This window comes from Gracilinanus agilis, chromosome 5 (assembly GCF_016433145.1).
Source record: "Gracilinanus agilis isolate LMUSP501 chromosome 5, AgileGrace, whole genome shotgun sequence".
In the NCBI taxonomy this organism is placed as follows: Eukaryota; Metazoa; Chordata; class Mammalia; order Didelphimorphia; family Didelphidae; genus Gracilinanus; species Gracilinanus agilis.
In genome coordinates this window covers 192,872,874-192,892,494 of record NC_058134.1, presented here as the reverse complement: position 1 = coordinate 192,892,494, position 19,621 = coordinate 192,872,874, and the positions used below count along the sequence as shown (strand labels likewise).

At 34.4% G+C, this 19,621-nt stretch overlaps 1 protein-coding gene across 1 annotated transcript in view; it reads left to right on the top strand.

Annotated features, from left to right (window-relative positions):
- The window catches only part of PTPRO (protein tyrosine phosphatase receptor type O), a 146,194-nt gene that overhangs the window by 14,113 nt on the left and 112,460 nt on the right, over nt 1-19,621 (top strand). Inside the window, exons 2-3 of the mRNA XM_044679074.1 lie at nt 8,152-8,425; nt 19,131-19,289. Coding sequence (XP_044535009.1) covers nt 8,152-8,425; nt 19,131-19,289 — 433 coding nt within the window. The remainder of the gene's footprint in view (nt 1-8,151; nt 8,426-19,130; nt 19,290-19,621) is intronic.

Sequence of the window (19,621 nt, the reverse complement as noted above, 5' to 3'; positions counted from 1 at the left end):
CTTAATTTAAGCGGTTCAATTTTATACTGTCTCTTTCCCTCAAATCCTTTGCCTCCTTGTCCTATAATAACTCATCCTTGCTAATCTTTAGCATCCTGATGCCGCCACCATCTATCTTCTCTGCTGCTACATGGTTGCTGATAAATGACACCAGAGGCAGTCATACAACTGAGATGACTCGATAAAATGTACATGATCTAATATTCATTATGTGCCCTCTGCTGGGCATCAATCCTTTTACTCTTCATTTTCTTCACTCTCTTTCTTGGTATTCCTATCATTTTCTATGGATTCATTAAATAATGCTTTGCAGAAGACTTCTCTGTAATTGTTTCAAATCTTATCTTTTCTCTGCTGGCCACCACACCACTTTTGTCCCCTCCCTCTCAGCAAAATATTTCACCACTTACTCTACCATGAAAACCAATCATCCTCTTTAGTTCCCTCTTTTCTCCAACTAAAGACCTCAAATTCTTTCAATATCACCCTTTATTCACTCCTTTTTTGTTTCAGTCTCCAAGGAAGATGTGTCCTTTCTCTTTACCCCTTTATGTATATCCTTGGCTGCATCCCTTTGCATGTCCTTTTGGAGCCTGACCTTTTTTTTCTCACTCTCTAATCTTCAATATCTATTTATCCAGTGACTCATTTTATGTTGCTTAATAGGAAAGGCGAAATTAGAGGGAAGTAGGACATAAATGGTTAGACAATAGCTTAAGCATTCTGCTATGCCCAGATTTCTCTTTCTTTAAAAAAAAGAAAACCTTTTACAAGGCACAGCAGAATGCTTAAGCTATTGTCTAACCATTTATGTCCTACTTCCCTCTAATTTCGCCTTTCCTATTAACTTCTCAAGTTCTTACAATCTGACTTCTGACCAAAACATTATCCAATCCCACCAAAATTACTTTTGTCAGGTGGGGCAGTATTATTCCCAAAGATTGTTTTTACTCTTCATGACTTCCATTAAAATACTGTGTTTAAACATAACAATAAAATTTATATTTTAATAACTGACCTTATTCTTCCTATTCAAAGTTTATATTGGACAATGAATTTTCTATACTGATATCTGTACCCAAACTTCAGCAACCAAATTATATACTAGCAAATATTATCCTTGGAGTTAGAATGAGGACAGGGCTGTTGGGGTTTGGGGTTTAACAAGGTACAAACTGCAACTGGACAAGGGAGCAAGGGATTTCAGAATAGGAGAGCTGAATGGGTTCACTAAGGAGCTGAGAGTGGAAATCTGAATGGCAAAATGTCAGAAAACAATTGTAAAAAATGGTTTCTATGTATAATTGAAAAAATATATTAAAAAGTTTAAAAAAGAATATGAGTCATTTCCCAATTGATAGATAAATGGTCAAAAGATATGAACAATGACTTTTTGGATGAAGAAATCAAAGCTATATATATATAAATATATATATATATATATATATATATAGTTATATATATATAGTTATATAGTTATATACATATAACTATATGAAAAAAATGCTCTTAATTATTATTGACTAGAGAAATGGAAATCAAAACAACTCTGAGAATTTGTATCCAAAGAGATAATGGGGGAAATAGCTGCACTCTTTGTGGAGGCAAAAAACTGGAAAATGAGGGGGTGTCTATAGATTGGGGAATGGCTGAACAAATTGTGGTATATGTTGGTGATGGAATATTATTGTGCTGAAAGGAATAAAGAACTGGAGGAATTCCCTGTGAAATGGAATGTCCTCCAGGAATTGATGCAGAGGGAAAGGAGCAGAACCAGAAGAACATTGTACACAGAGACTGATACACTGTGGTACAATCAAATATAATGGACTTCTTTACTAGCAACAATGCAATGATCCAGGACAATTGTGAGAGTCTTATGAGAAAGAACATTATCCACATCCAGAGAAAGAACCGTGGGAGTAGAAACACAGAAGAAAAACATATGATTGATCACGTGGTTTGATGGGTATATGAATGGGGATGTAGACTCTAAATGATCACTCTATTGCAAATATTAATGATATAGAAATAGGTTTTGAACAATGATACATGTATATAACCTAATAGAATTGCTCATCGACTCCAGGAGTGTGGCGGGAAGAGGGGAAGGAAAGAACACAAATCATGTAACCATGGAAAAGTATTCTTAATTAATTAATCAGTGAAAAAACTTAAAACATTTAAAAAAGAACTCTGAGATATCTCATGCTTATCAAAGTTGTCAAAATAATGAAGGGGCAAAAATGAAATATGTTGGAGAGGATGTAGAAAAAAAGGGGCACTAAAATACTGTTGATGAAACTGTAAACTGATCCAATCATTATGGAGAGCAATCTGGAGTTATGTCCAAAGAATTACAGAATTGTTCATACCTTGTGACCTAACAATACTACTATTAGTTTTATTTTCTAAGGTGATCAGGGGAAAAGGAAAAGAACTTATATGTCCTAAAATATTTATAGCAGTCCTCTATTTAATGGTAAAGAACTGGAAATTGAGGGGATAGCTATTAATTGGGAAATGACTAAATAAGTTGTGGCACATGATTGTGATGGAATACTATTGCACCATAAGAAATGAAGAGTAAGTTAATTGTTTAAAAACATGGAAAAACCTTTATGAAATTATAAAGAGTAAAATGAGCAAAATCAAGATAACATTATATATGGCAACAGAAATATTGTTTTAAGAATGACGTGTGTGTGTCCTCTTCCAGAGAAAGAACTGACAAATAAAAACAAGCAAGATCTAGTTTTATATATGCATATATCTTTTTGTCAAATGATACCTTCTCTCATGGAGGGAAGGTTTGAGGAAAGGAGGAAATTACCTAGGAATTTTAATGTAAGAAAGAAACAAAAAAAATAATTTTTTAAAGTGAAGCTCATTATCTTTTCTCTTCAACACATCTTTCTTCCTAATTTCACTTTTTCTGATAAGGGACCTTCTAGTCTCCCAGTTTTTCAAATTAGGAATTTCTTGACTCTATTCTTTGTTATCCCCTGTCCCTATCATTTGTTTAGCAAGTATACTCTATTTATTTGCTTTTCTATTTTTTATGTATATAAATAGTTTTTATGATTATTACTTATAATTTGTTAACTGGAAGTACTATTTCCATATATTTATTTTTATTTATTTATTTTCTCAGCATCTTTCTTTAGGTTCTAATTTTTTCATTATCTGAATGAATTTTACTGTTATTGAATTAGTTCTATAAACACCTCATAGAAGTTTGATTGGTCTAGGATTAAATCTGTACATTAATTTAAGTGGAATCCTCATTTTGATTATATTGGAGGAAGGCCAACTATAAGCAATGAATATCTTTGCAATTATTTAGTTCAATCTTTATTTCCTTAAAGAGTCATTTTTAATTTTATTTGAATGCCTTTTTAGAATGACTACCAGATGCTTTATGTATTTTACCATTATTCTGAATGGAATTTCCCTTCTGGATTTTATTATCATTGAACAGAAATGCTAGTGACTTTTATGGATTTCTTTTGTATCTTACTGTTTCATAAACAATATCAGTAGATGAAGAGAATAAAAAATAAATCTCCCAAAGTTGTCAACATTTCTACCTAGCAATAACAAAATCCAGGGAGAAAGTAGGAAGAGAAAGTCTGTTTAGAATAACTACAAAATATGTAAAATATTTCCACCTATTTTTAAAAACAATTTATGTGGCAAAAGAACTCTCTATTCTGTAAATGTTGATAGAATTCAGTAGTAAATCTGCCTAGTTCTACAGCCTTTTCCCTCATGTGAATTAATTTATGGATTGCTTGAATCCTTTCTGGGAGTGACTTATTTAAACTATTTTCTGTTTTGTTAATTTTCATATTTTCACAAAACTATATCAATTTGATTTAAGTTTTTAATATTGTTGGCATTCAATTTTATATGTTTCTGTTTTTTTTTTTAAAAATTCCTCTTTTGTTATTTGGTGTTTCTTCTAATTTTTTACTTATGTAATGTTTTTTTCTCTTTTTAGTGCCTTCCTTTGAGATTATCTCCAATTTATTCTCTTTATATACTGCTTTGGGGAGTTTTGTTTATTTGTTTGTTTTTTCTGTCTCCATCACTGAGCACAGTGTTTGGCAGCCTGGAATACAGCAAGAGCTTAATTGTTGAATTGTTTATCAAAAAAGGTCAAGTGAACTAATAATTACCATATATGCCTATAAACTTTATTAGTTCTTTAGAAAACAGCACTTTGTTTCATCTATCAGTTTATTTCTAAAACATTTTTAATCATTTATTTCTCATAATAAAGTGGAAAAGAATCCTGGATTTGGAATCAGAACACTAGTATATTAAACCCAGTTCTGTTGCTTTCTAGCAGTGTGACCTTGGGCAAAGCAAAAACTCTAGCTTCAATTTCCTCATCTTTAAAATGAGGCAATTAAACTAGATTGCTTTCTTCCTACTCTAAATCCCTAATCCTTTTATGTCTCCTTTGCTTTTTTGGAATTATATATTTGCTGGTTTTATAATTTTTAATAATATTAAAATTCACAATTCAGTAATCTTTGCTTTCTCTTTTGCTAATGTGCATCTTTTTTTAAATCCTTACCTTCCATCTTAGAATCAGTATTGTATATTGGTTCCAAGGCAGAAGAGCAGTAAAGGCTAATGTTATAGGAGTTAAATAAGTTGTCCAAGGTAATAGAGATAGAAAGAATCCAAGTTCATATATATTTGAATTCAGGACCTCCTGTCTGTAAGCCTGACTTTCAATCCACTGAGCCATCTACTTGCCCCTGCAAATATGCATTTTGAATTGTAATTTTCCTCCTAAGACTATTCGAACTGCATACTGATATGTTCTGTTACCAGCATTTTTGTCTTTATTATTTTAATAAGGCTTCTAGGGTTTATCTTTTATCCATACATGCATATGTGTCATATAAATATATGTAGAAACAAACATTTAAAATCTTTTAAGACTTCATCCTTTCAACATTTTCTTAATTATAACTTTAGTCATATTATTTCAAAAATTTATTTCTTTAAGATTTAAATATTTTCAGGGGCACCTGGATAGCTCAGTGGATTGAGAGCCAGCCCTAGAGACAGGATGTCCTAGGTTCAAATCTGGCCTCAGACAATTTCCAACTGTGTGACCCTGGGCAAGTCACTTAACCCCTATTGCCTAAACCTTACCATTCTTCTGCCTTGGAATCAAGACACAGTATTGATTCCAAGATGAAAGGTAAGGATAAAAAAAGATTTAAATATTCTCTTGAATTCTTATGCCTATTAAAAGATCAATGCATGTGAAAACCTTATGGAAGTCCAAGAAATATACTAATATTCCCATTCATTGTTTTCTGCATTTCATATCCAATTTTTCAACATTCTGTTCAAGTCTATAATGTTCTTGTTACTCATTTTTCTGTTAGTTTTCTCAAGCGCTGTTTAAGGAATGCTAAAGTCAACTGCAATATTGTGATAACATCTAACTGTTATGCTATTCAGTCACATTTATTTATTTAATATTTAATAGTTGCATTACTTAATTCTCTAAGATATCCTTAATAATAAATAATCAAGTTTCTTTGTTAATCTTTCTTGATGATTATCTAAATTTGTGATTTCTTCATTTGAAATCATGATTACAATTCAGACTGTTTGCACTCAAGTGAAACATAAAATTTACTCCATTCTCTTACTTTAAATTGCATTATTTCCTATAATACAATATTCAAGATTTTTATTTCTTCATATTTTTCAAGGAGATCAACAATTCTCAAATTGGCTCACCATGCTCTATACTCTAGCTCTATTGACTTGAGAAGTTCTTGTACTTCCCCCCCCCCTTTTTACTATTGTTTGTTCTGCAATCTCAATATTTTTATTTGGGAGTTCTTTTTGGCCATTCTTCCCATCAGAATAGAGCAAATATTTTAAGATTTTCTGCCATTTTTTTCTAAATTGTTTTCCTTTCCTTTTCCTCTTTTCTCTTTTCTTCCCTTCTCTTTTCCCTTTCTTGATACTAGGTCTTCCTGACTCTAATATCAATTTTCTATCTTCTACACTATGCTGCTTATCTTTTTTAGCAACACAATCTAGAATTTTTCCAGAAGTATTATTTCCTGAAGGGGAGAAATTATGATTAAGATATTTATTTCTGTTAAACTTTTTCTTACTAGATTCAACACAATATTCTAACCTGTCAGGAGCGTTTTGAATACTGACTCCATCATTTACTGAAAATATAGCTCCTTATCCCAGCTTTGTGCCACATGCAGACTTGAGAAGGCAGTCATCTATGCTTTCATCTAAGTCAATGATAAAAATACTAATGAATCAGTAAATATATATTAAGGCACTACTATATACCAAACACTGTATTAAGGTCTTCTGTTTCTTCATATTTTTTTAGGAAACCAATAATTCTCAACTTGATCAGCTAAGCTCTGCCCTCTAGCTCCATTGGGTTGGTTTGTCAAAATCTAAAGGATTCTTCCAGTTGTACTTTTTTTGTTTTTAACTGTTATTTGTTTTGCCATATTTTGCCAATGTTCTGCTATGTTTTGCCAATATTTTGAGGATACACATAAGAATAGGTAAAATAAAAAGGATGGTTCCTACCCTCAAAAAACAATCTAAGGGAGTTAAAAAATATGCAAAAAGAATCTAAAAAGAGGAGGGGAAGGCAAGAGCAATGTACTCAGAGGCAGGATAAAGTCCAAAGAAATACATTTAACTAGGAAATGAAGAAATGTCTGGCCTTTGGATCTTCTCTAAAGGAAGTTCTCCACCCTCCACTAAAAGAGGGTGGTCCCAGGAGTAGAGGATGCTGATAATATTAAGCAGAAAAGGGATAGGCAGAAGAATTGCATTTTAGACTTCCTCCTGGCATTTTCTAACCCTGTGATCTAAAGCTTACCCTTTCTGGGACTCACTTTTCCCTTTTGTAAAATAGAAATCTAATCTGCTTTCCCCATAAAGCTCTTTTGATGATCAAATAAGATAATATGTTAGATATTATTATAATATAATTATATTTTAATATAATTATACATCATATAATTATATATCTTATATGTAATTATATGTTTGTAATATAATTATAATATATTAGAAATGTTTTCTTAATTTACAAAGTCCTTTAGACCTATAAGATATTATTATTGTTAAGAACATATCAGCAAAGAAACTAACCTGAGGTAATTTTCTGTTTAACAGCTTAGTCATTCTTCAGTAAAGATTCTCTGACTGCTTAATCACTCTTCTAGGAAGTAGCTCATAAGCAATATGTAGGAGTAATAAGTCATGATTCTACCCTTCAGTATATTATTAAAAGTCTATTAGTCATGGGATTTAACTTGCCTTACACTCTTTTCTAAGGAGTTGGATTGAAATCTTTGGCCCTTTTCACATTTCCTGTTTCATTTTCTATAACGTCTCTCCTTCAGCTTCTCAGCTTCTACAGAGAGAATTGATTCTTTTTTTTCTAATTCTTACCTTCTGTCTGAGAATCAATACCATGTATTGGTTCCAAGGCAGAAGAGCAATAAGAGCTAGGCAATGGGGGTTAATTAACTGGCCCAGGATCATACAGCTAGGAAGTGTCTAAGGCCAAATTTGAACCCAAGACTTCCCCTCTCTCAGCCTGTCTCTCAATCCACTGGGCCATATTGCTGCCCCTGAGAATTAATTCTTAAATAAGGCAGTTTCTCAAAGATAATTTGTTCCTTCTAAGGAAGGTTGGGGATGAGAGAAAACATTTTCCTGGGCATTTGCATCACTGTGGCGATTCCATTTAGATCCCCAATATCCACCTAATATTCCCCCCGCCCCTTACCAAAGTGTAATTAAAAACCTCTCCATGATGGCAGAAATTCTCTCATCTGGTAAAACTAAATACTACCATGGCATTTAAGTGGAGAGAGAACTTAAAATCCTGAGGGAAAACAAAGCAGTGCAAAAAAATGAAAAGATCCTAGTTTGTTGGTATAAAGTTCAGCTATGTCAGTGTTCATGTAATTATAAATATCCACTTAGTTTCAAAAATAATATTCTGGTTGTGAATATTACCTTTTGTAATTTTCTGTTATTAGATGTGCATTCTTCATATGGCTGAATGGCCATATAAATTTTATCTCTATTTTTCTTTTCTTTTTATCCAAACAGAATGCTACACCCTTCCATGTTACCGTCCAAGAAGATAATAGCATTGTGGTCTCCCTGGAAGCTTCAGATGTCGTTAGTCCATCATCTGTATACATTGTGAAGATAACTGGTGAATCTAAGAATTATTTCTTCCAGTTTGAAGAATTTAACAGCACACTGCCTGCCCCTGTGGTCTTCAATGCCAGTTATCATGGTCTTTATTACATAATCACTCTGGTGGTAGTGAATGCAAATGTAGTGATCAAACCAGCCAGATCAATCACTGTGTTAACAAGTAAGTACTCTCTTCAGTTTGCTCCTCCAGGTGCCTTCTTTGGAAAAATATTCATAGGAGTATGTACTCACAACAGTACCAAAAACGATTTGTTTAAAGTGGAAAGGAAGAAGACCTAGTCAGGATATGTGAAGTTTAGTCCCATTTCCGCAACTAACTTCTTATACATTATATATTATTTAGTTGTTTTCTTGGGAAAGATATTGGAGTGATTTGCCATTTCCTTCACCTGCTCATTTTATAGATGAGGAAACCAAGGCAAACAAGGCCAGATTTGAACTCAGGAAGATAAGTTTTCCTGACTGCAGGACCAGCACTCTATCCACTGTCACTGCCCAGTTGCCATAACTGCAAATTTATTAGTTTTCACTTTGTAAAATGAAGAAATTAGATTTAATGATCTCTAAGTTCCTTTCAAACTCTGATATGATCGATGGTTGTGAAACATAGAGGAAAAACAAAAGTCTTAAAAGAATAGAAAATAGAGAAGATAGAGAAAAAGAGAAGAGAGGAATGTGATGAAGAACAGCAAGGTGACAACACACATTTGTAGGATTCATCATACTTTGATTGTAATATATTGTAAAATCTCCATCTGATCATACAATTCTTTTATATAGAATCTGAGTCCCTATTGTCTGTGCAATATGGTACAAGCATCAGACAGTGGCAGTTAAGACACTCTAACCTACCTGTCTGATTTTACATCATATACAGACCCTTTTTTGTTCACAGGAAATTAGGGATCTTCCAGTAGAGACAACAATAGCTTGTGGCTTCCTATGAAACTGATGACTTTAAGACAAGGAATCTACTCTAGGGTGGGAGGTATTTGCTGCTGCTGCAAATTGTTCTTGATAGACTAATCAACCTCTTGTTAACAGATTAGATTGTTTGGGTGTTACCAAGGGCCAGCACCCAAAAACCTAAAATACTTTTTCATCCATTGTCCCACTTCAGTGGCTCCATCAATATGGTCACTCCTTCCAGTTGTTCAAATGGGAATCCATCATTCCTTATCCTGTATAATTCTTGCCCATTATCATTTTGAGCACTTTCTATCCCTATCATTCCATAAATTTTCCATAAAGTACCTATATTTACATATATCTGGAGGCTTTCCTATGATTCTTTTGATATTTTTTTCTATCGATGTGACATTTTGCCCATTTGTTAGTCCCCACTTTCATGACATCATTGGTCAACCCCTTTTTCCATTATTGTTTAACTTTGGTGATATTTTTGTATAAGGAATACTTCTTGTGTACAAATGATCACTGGTAGATACTTACTGAAATCCACCATGTCTTATCATTGTTTTCTGGATCATCAGTAACTTTGAGTCTTCTAAGGTCCTTGTATTTCATGATTCATGGCCATTTGGCATGCCTGGGAAAATACTGGCTTTGCAATGATGGATTTTTTGCAGAAAGGAACAGCAAAAAATAAAATACCTATGTAAGTCTACCTAGATGCATTATAGCAAAAATTGTTTCATTTGGACATAATAACTTATTAACCTGAAAAGCTATGTGCCTCTTGACCCCCTGTGACTTACCTCACATATCTAATCAGTTGTCAAGTGTTGATTTTAACTCTTGAACATGCCCTTTCTCACCCTTGACTCAAGCCTAGTTCATGTTTTCATCAACGTTTGCCTAAAATATTACAGAAATTATTTAATTGGACTTATTATCTCCAACCTTTACCCTCTCCAATCCCTCTTCCAAAACTTAATATTGCAAAAGAATCTTGCCATGACCAGCTCTTGCCTAAAAAAGCTTCAATGACTCTCTATTGCCTTTGAAAAAATTGACCCTTAAAGTCTTCCATAGTTTGGTCCCAAAAGTGATTACACATTATTGCCTGTCCAGCATAATTTATCCATCTACAGTTCTGTGTAAGTGGTATGCGGCTCATACACAGTTATTTCCCATTCCTTGAATGCTGTCCCTTCTCAACTTCTCTCAGAACACTTAACCACCCTTCAAGGCTCAGTTCAAGAGCTACATCCTTCCAAATTCTTCCTATTATTAGCACCTCCTGCCTCCCACAATGATTTTAGGTTTACTTTTTTGATTCTTGTATTCATTTATCTGGTATTTTCCCAATAGAATGTAAACTCCTAAATGGCAAAGATTGTCTCATATTTGTATTTTCGGGCACTAGGACATAGCACCTCTGGGCATTTAAATGTTTGTTGAGTTCACTGAATTACCTTTTAATTTTATAATTAAAATATGTTAAGTGCTTGAAATCCTGATTGCTGTTTAATCTGAGCAATGAGTTGGGCTTGAGCTTGTTTTAGATCAAGATAGTAGATTTTATTCTTTTTTTAATTTAATGTGATTTTCCCAATTACATGTAACGATTTTTTACATCTGTTTTCTAAAATTATAATATTCAAATTAAGATCGATTTTAGAGAGAAGTGACAGTTTTGGGTCAAATGGCAACTCCATTAGAATAGTTGTGCCACATTAACTTGTTTTTACAAATGTCATAGAGTCAATCAGCGTGAGTTTAATCAAAGTGCTATCACCCACAGCATAGGGAAACCACGAAAAGCAAATCATTAATTACCCATTGTTCTTTGGTACCAATGAACATAAAAAGGATATCTAGAAATGGAATAGAAAGCTAACTTCAATCATTATAATCAAATCGGCTTTGTCATTGCTTCTGGAGAGGTTAAAGCCATTCAACTCTCCTTTGGCTCTTCTTTTCCTACAACCTTATTTTTAATACTTTACCTAAAGCCTTAGAATCGACATTAAGTGGCAAGGACCAGGCAGGGGCAGTAAAGTGACTTGTCCAGATCACACATCTAGGAAATATCTGAAACTGAATTTGAACCCAGGAGCTTCTGACTTTAAACCACTTAGCTGCCCCAAAATGAGAACATTCTTAAAGTACTTTGCAAAACAGTTTATAAATTGGGAGCAGCTGGGTGGTTCAATGGATTGAGCGCCAGACCTGGAGACAGGAAAATCCTGGGTTTGAATCAGGTCTTAGACACTTCCTGGCTGTGTGACCCTGGGCAAGTTACTTAACCCCCATTGCCTAACCCTTACTCCCTCTTCTCCTTGGAATCAATACTTAGTACTTATTCTAAGAAAGAACGTAAGGGTTTAAAAAACCTAAATATAAATTATAGCTGTTATTATTAAAGGGGCTTTCAATAATTCATTTATTCATTCATTCATGAAACAATATTATAAACAAGAAATTTAGTAATTAGTATGTGCTGCAATGCATATATGACACATAATTACCTTCCCAACAACTTCCTTTTTGAAATAAATAAAGCTTCAAAGGAAGTAAACAAAAATATATAATGCAATATACAAATTAAAGGAAATATTGGGGGGAAGAGAGGTTGTAGAACTGAAATTTCTTTAATGCAGGTACCTCCCTGCATGAAAATTCCCTCTACCAATGAAGATCAGCACCTGTTTGTCACTTTCAGTGTTAGAAAGTTAACTTGAACATAGAGAAGTTTCCCCTTGTCAGAGACCAGATGAGCTCAAATCTTCCTAATTATGTAGCTGGTTTTCTATTCATTATGCTCTGTACCATAAATAAGAATCATAAGACTGTACTACTCTAAATTAGTCCAAATCCATGTTTTGCTTCCAGGATAATAATTCTGATCACGCCAATCCTTTGCTCTTTATTTCCTATTAATGTTCACATAAATGATAAAGTTCATATTATCTATATAAAGTTGAGCTCCACTGCATTTAGCATTTAAGACCTTGCAGAACTTGTCATCAACCATATTGCCTGCTCCTCCTAACCATGCACTCTGTGTTTGAACCAGATTACTATTTTATTTTGGCCAGTCTGTGACTTTTGTTTACACATTCAGTTCTGGCTTTGCAGGCAACCAAAAAGCCTTATTTTCACCTCCTGGTAAGTAGGCATTGCAGAATGTTTCAGAATGCCTATGGATGCTCTGAAAGGGAGTCCCAAGATCATCCATTCCCTGTCATTAGGCGTTTCCAGAAGCAAGCTCACCAAATTTGCATACTTCTAGGTCTGAACCTTCATAGGCCATTCCCTATTAAATGTAGAGCATTATAATGGTCCTGGAGGGAATTTAGAAATTAAGTAGTCTAACCATCTAATTTTACAGAAGGGCAAATTGAAGTCCAAGAGGTTAAGTGACTTTCCCCATGATCCCACAAGTAATTAGTGACAGGGCCCAGCCTGTAACCTAGAGATTTCTAATCTTAATCCTGTGTTCAACATTTACAGTATAATGAATAGAAGAAACAAGTGGAGACAGATTTAACTCCAGTATAACACTGAGGAAATGTATGCCCACAAGGGAAATAATTTTTTCTTCCAATAAGCCTCAGTGGTTCTTTTAGTAAAAGAGACTGTCAAATGATGACTATCTTATCTATTGCATAAGATTGTGAGGAATTAACTGAGGAAATGTATTTTGCAAAATATATGTTATAAAAATATTATTGGGTTTCTACATTCAGTTTCAGTCATGCATTTTGTGTCCCAGCTTGCCACAGATGCATAATGGTGATCCAGCAATGATAGAGAAAATGTTATTAATTCAAGTTACATTTAAATGTATGTCTGTATACATTTTTTGTGTGGGAGAGAGCTGATAAACATTTAGCAACATACTGATGAGCTGAAATATCATTCCTTTTTCCAGGAAACTATGGTGTTCTTAATACAGAGTAAGACCAAATTAGGTTTCTTGTCTGCAACCTTGACTCAGAAAGAACTTGCAGCCCATTAAAATCCTCCATGTCTCTTTCAAACTGTTTCAGTCATCTTGTACTTGTGAAGTTCATTTTTAAACTTCAATATAAGACTTCGCATTCATCCTTATTGAATGTCATCTTATTAGATTTGGTCTAATGTTCTAGCCGGTCCATATCTTTCTTAGATCCTGACGTTGTCAGCTGCTGTGACAAGTATCTGTTCTAGGTTTATGTAATTTGCAAATTTAATGAAGTTTATTTACCTCTTTTAATGACTACATGATTTCTTGAGTTTTAAGTACTGCACCACAGTATTTGTAGGTGGATTCAGCACAGGTCTAAAGATTTGAAACTGACTTAAGTTGTTTCATTCCAAGTTGACTGAAATGGAAAAAACCAACTACCAAGTGGAGTTTTCAAAAATTCTTTTGGTTTAGAAATTTAGGTAGATTGGAGTAGTAGAAACAATAGAAGAAAATTAAATATACTATTGTGCTTATTAAATTTCAGATGTTTGACAGTAGCTTTAATCTAAAACCATTGTGCCTGAAGCTATAAAAAAAAGAGAAATGGAGGCCTTTTTCTTCTAGAGAGAGAACCTGGTGACAGAAAGTTGTAGGAAAAGAAATCTTATTCTTTTGTGACATCTCTTTGCTGTTGGCATTCATTTTGGTACTTTTAGATCGAGTCAGCAGTCAGACTTAGTTAGAAATGATATTGGGTTCCATGAAGGTACTTCAAATGGCTCAAAGCTTCTGTTGAAGTTGGGGAGTTGGGGGCTAGAAGTTATGTGATTCAAAGTCAAATGTGGCATCTGATGGCTTCTGTTAGATCAGAGCTGAAATTAAGTTTACAATAATCATTTGAATTTGAAAATATCCCTCATGACCTGTATAAGCATATTCCAATCAGATGTATGGATGACCTTAATATTGCAGAGAGGATAGCATAAGAAAATCCTAGTGAGAACAATTGATTTAAAATTTACTCTCAATCTCTAAATGATTTGAAACACAAAGAGATGTTGTAGCTCGTCATATAGTTAGCCTTCAGCAAAACCTTTTGGAATTAAAGTGAATTGCCCCAGCCAAAATTTAACTTATATCTTATATGAAGTCATTATTTCACCTGAGGCAAAAAAAATGGGGGTCAAGATGGGAGTATGGTAATAAAGAGAACAATCTGAACATAGATGCAGTAACACTAGGAGATGGAGGCCCTACAGGAACTGGGGGAAGGCAGGTACAGAAATGAGGCAGATGGCTCCATGAGTAATGGCTGTCATAGTAGAGTAGACCAGAAGAGAAATGAGATGAAGTATGGAGATGATGGCTGGCTGTTGAAGGGGAATAAGTACCTTCCTACTTTCTCATTGGAGAAGAAAATGGCAAACCACTTCAGTTTTCTTTTGCCAAGAAAACCCCAAGGCAGGGCAGCTGGGTGATTCAGTGGATTGAGAGCCAGGCCTAGAGATGGGAGGTCCTGGGTTCAAATATGACCTCAGACACTTCCTAGAAGTGTGATCTTGGGCAAGTCACCTGACCCCCATTGCCTACCCTTACCACTCTTCTGCCTTGGAGCCAAAACACAGTATTGACTCCAAGATGGAAGGTAAGGGTTTAAAAAAAAAAAAGAAAAAGAAAACCTCAAGGCCAGAAGTCAATGGGTCATAAGAGTTGAACACAACTGAAAGGACTGAACATCAAAACCCCTTCTCATTTCTCTCATCCTTGTGTCAGTGTCCCACATCAAAACTTCCTCTGCCTATCACGAATTAATGGTTTGATCTTATATTTGATTCAATCCAATCAACATTTTACTTAGTACCTATTTTATTACTTTCTATTTTTTTTTTGTTTTTCCTTTGTGAATTTGAGTTCTTGCTAATAGATGCTGGCATTTAAAATTTTATATTGTTCTTTTTTCATAACTTATTTCCAAAAACTATCCCTTCTCCACCAGGTAACAGGCAGCTAAATGATGTAGTATAAAGGTATTCTCCCTAGTATAGTCTGAAATATATTAAAATATAGTTGTGAAATGTTTAACAAGATAAATGAAAATGCAATACAACATGGATAATGTTAATTTGTGATTTTCTAAGTCAATATGCTATGACAGGGATCAATTTCTATTAGAATGACACCACAGGCATAGAAATGTACCTGGAAGCCAGGAAAGAACTGTGCTCAGATCCTGACCTCACCAGTTTGTTATAAGGATTAAATGAAATAATAATTGTGAATCCCTTTGAAAAACTTAAAACACTGTGTAATGTTAGCAATCATCATTAGCTAACAAGTTCAGTCAAACAAAATAATTCAAAACATTGTCCATGTTGCTAAAAGGTCATTAAGACGGGTGACTGGGATTTGACTGAACCCAGTCTAGGGTGGTGATGATCTTCTCAGGCCCAGAGAGCAAGAAGGCTACTCTCTGTCCAAGGCCAGTAGACAACCAATCTGACTCTTTTTAAAACATTAACAGGAAAAAAAAAGAAAAACAAAAAAAAAAAAGCTAAAAAAAAGAAAAAAAAAGAAAAAAAGAAAAAAAACATTAATAGGTTTATTGTAAATTGTTGTTTAAGGTAAGGTACATGGGCTAGGGATTCCCTAATATTATTAAATACTATCTTATTCCCACCACTGACCCTGCAGAGGGTTGCTTCAGCCCTCAGCAAAGCTGAGGCTATACTAACTCCCTCTTTGTCTCAATTCTCAGTCTAATCTGACTTTATTAAAATAAACCCACATAGATTGTAGTCTCTGGTGAAAGCCACCGATCGTCGTGGAGTCAGAAACTGGGGCCAGACGGGACCTAGTCACCTAGGTGTAGGTAATGCCCACCAAGGCAACAGAGCAGTTCAGGTCACTGTTGCTGATAATTTTCTCTTGAGACTTCAACAGATGTTATATCAGAGTATGGGACCAAAGAATGGCTATCAGGAACTGGCTGGTTTCTCAAAAGAAATGGTTGAAGTTCAATAGGAGGAGAGAGCTTGGTTTAGGAGGTATTTACTTCTCCAGAGTCCAAACCCAACTCGCCAATGACAGTTACCTTCTCCAGAATTCCAACGCAGGATTCTGAGATCTTTCCTGGTTTCCTTCATTCCATCAACTCTCTGTGTCTCCACTCTGGTTCACTATGTTCTTTCCAAATTCCTATCTATCAATGTCTAATGTGCTTCATTCCATACCTATAATCTACCACCTCTGCCAAGAGGCAGGGATCATGCTTTACTATTTAGTCCTCTGAAGTAATATTTGGAAAATTCATTAGACAGAATTCTAAAGTTTTTCATTATTGTTTTATGTCACATTTTTGTGGTCATTGGGCAGATTATTCTCCTGGTTCTGTTTACTTTGGCCTATTCAGTACATACAAGTCATTGCAAGTTTCTCTGGATTCTTCACTTTCATCATTTCCACAGCAAAACAATATTTAATTATATGCATGTGACACAATTTGTTCAGTCATTTAGTTATTTATGGATATATACTTTCAAAGTTCTTTGCTACTATAAAAATTTCTGCTCTGAATATTTTTGCATACATTAGGAATTTCTCTCTGATTTTGACATCTTTGGGATATATAAATTATAGTGGTGTTGCAGGATCAGAGGATATGTCTTTCAGCATTTTTTTAAAGTATAACTACAAATTGTTTCACATAACAGTGGGACCAATTTACAACTCCACCAATGCCACATTAGTATGCCTAGCCCCTGCCAGTCTATAAAGATGATGAGACAGTCCACCAACATTTAACCTTCACTAAAATTATTTGAAAAATTTCTATAGAAATGTTATGGAATTAAATTGGCATATGTAAATTCATCTGCGGCAGCTAGATAACACAGTGCCTAGAGTGCCAGGCTTGGAGTCAGGAGGTCCTAGGTTCAAATATGACCTTGGACACTTCTTAGCTGTGTGACCCGGGGCAAATCATTTAACCCCCATTGCCTAGCCCTTGTGACTCACCTGTCTTAGAATTAAAACTAAGCCAGAAAATTAGTTTTTTTAAATAAGAAAATTCAATTTTACTTTGTAGAAGTTCTCTTACTTTTAATTAGCATGAGAGAATGGAAATCAACTTTGGAATAGAGTCTGAGTGAGATAACTTTTTTCATATGGTGCATATTCTGTATAGGATGTGCAGGGAAGACTAGCACCTCTGGTATGTGCCTTTTGAGAGAGATTCGTCCACTTTTGATATCTACCTGTACCCAACTCTCACCTGTGGCTCCAAGAAGCTGTAGTATGCCTAGCAACCACAGCCCAGTAAATTCTTCTGGGCAGCCATGCTAAAATCAGGTCAAGGAAAACCAACAGCCTTCAAATCCATCAATGATGTAGGGGGATGTCTACCTCAAGCATGTGAAGACTAGCCCAAAAGAATGAACAGGTGGGAACAATTTGTTCTAACTGCCATGAAGGTAACTGAAACAGGAGCTGAAGAGTGCTTAGAATATAGTCAGACATTAGTCTCCAAGGTCATCCACAGCAGCTGAGTCATCACTGGCCATCTTGACTTTTGTCATTGGATTTTAGTGACTCTGGAAGAGAGAGCAAGGCTGATGACTTTGTGACTCTGTCGCACATCAATCCAATTCAGACAGGCAAGTTATCCCATGATGTTTCTGGTCCTCTTCAAAAAATGAAGGATCAACAACAACAACAATAGAGCATATGTAATCAATCAGTTCATCAATAAGCATTTTATTAAATGTCACCTTTATGCTAGGCACTGGAATTACCAAGGAAAAAATATGAAGTACCCCATATTCTCAAGGAACTTACATTCTATCAGGGGAGTCTGTATATACATATGTAAGTTTATAATAAATCAATCAATCTAAATTAGCTTTTTAGAAGATTGCAGAAGCATAGAGAAACTTGCAATAAATGTCTCTTGTAGAAGGTAGTGCTTGACATTAGCATTGAAGGATATTAATGATTCAAAGAAATTAATAAAATGTTTTGTTCAGATTTAGCATCTTAGTGGAAGAAGAGTGACTTAATTCTAGATGTCAGTTTCCACATATGGATGATGAGCAGGTTAAACTATGTGATTCTAAATTATTAAGAAAATATCATTTTTGTACAAGAGAAAGAGACTAATAAACTATCGCTTCTCTAATATTCCTGTCTTATGATCATTTGAGAAATAACTGTCAAAGGCCAAATAAAAAATGAAGGCTCCTTTAAACCTTTGACTTTAGAGTAAAAGTTTAGTTTCCATTATTTGTACATCATTAAAGTGATTTCCATGTAGTATGGTGGAAAGAGTCCTGGCAAAGATTTATATTCTAATCTTTGGCTTTGCTTCTAAATTACTTTAGGACAGTTTTCAGGTAATTTAACTTTACTGAACCTTGATTTTTCCATTTGTACATTTAGAATAATACCTATCCCTCCTGTTTTACAGGGTTGTAAGGTTTAAATGAAACAATAGATGAGGTGGTGATGTTATAAATCTATAATCCCTGCTAATAGGATAGCTTAAACTGGCAGATCTCTTGATCTCAGGAGTTCTGAGCTGCAGTGGGATAAGCCACTAAATTTGTCATTAATATGGTGAGCACCCAAGAATGGAGAGCCCCAGGGTACCTAAGGAGAGATGAACTAGACCAGGTTAGAAAAAGGTGCCAGTCAAATGCCTATGCTCATCCTGGATGAAATAGTAAAACCAAGACCTTAAAAAAAAAAAAGATCTGATAGCACTTTGACAAGAACAAAGTACAAAAGATAAGGAAAGATTAAAAAAATTAAAATGATAAAAGTTAAAGTGATATTAATTAAGAATAAAATTTGCCTCCTAACCTTCGAAGTTTTCAGTGTTCATAGAAGATAATAATATTCAAGGTGGTTCTGGTAAATGTAGTTCCTCTCATACAGTGTTTTATTATGGCCTCTCCCCTTTTATCCCTCCCCCTTTTTGCTTCTTTTTTTTTTCATTTTTCTTTTCTTGTAGAGCCTCTTCCCGTCACCAGCGTTTCTATTTATGACTATAAGCCTTCTCCTGAAACAGGAGTCCTATTTGAAATTCATTATCCAGAAAAGTACAATGTTTTTACAAGAGTAAACATAAGCTATTGGGAAGGCAAAGACTTCCGGACAATGTTATACAAAGGTAAGAAGAAAAATAAAGGTTGAAAGTAGCATAATTTGGTATCAGTTATATCATTATCAATGTAATAAGAATTCTACAGTAGAAAGTTACCTAGCCTTGGCTAAAAAAACTATGAAAAAGCTTTGGTTTTCTTCCCCTCATATTTTCAAATGCTATTAGAATACTGTTTTGGAAATAGGGAGTTTTACTGGCGATGAAAAAAAAAACACTGAAAAAAGATATTCTGAATGGACTGTGACTATAAAGTAATCAGAATGAATTTTCCCATGGGAGTTATGGAGTCTAGCTAACATCTGTATGTGCACCTCCTATTTTCAATATATGAAATGTCC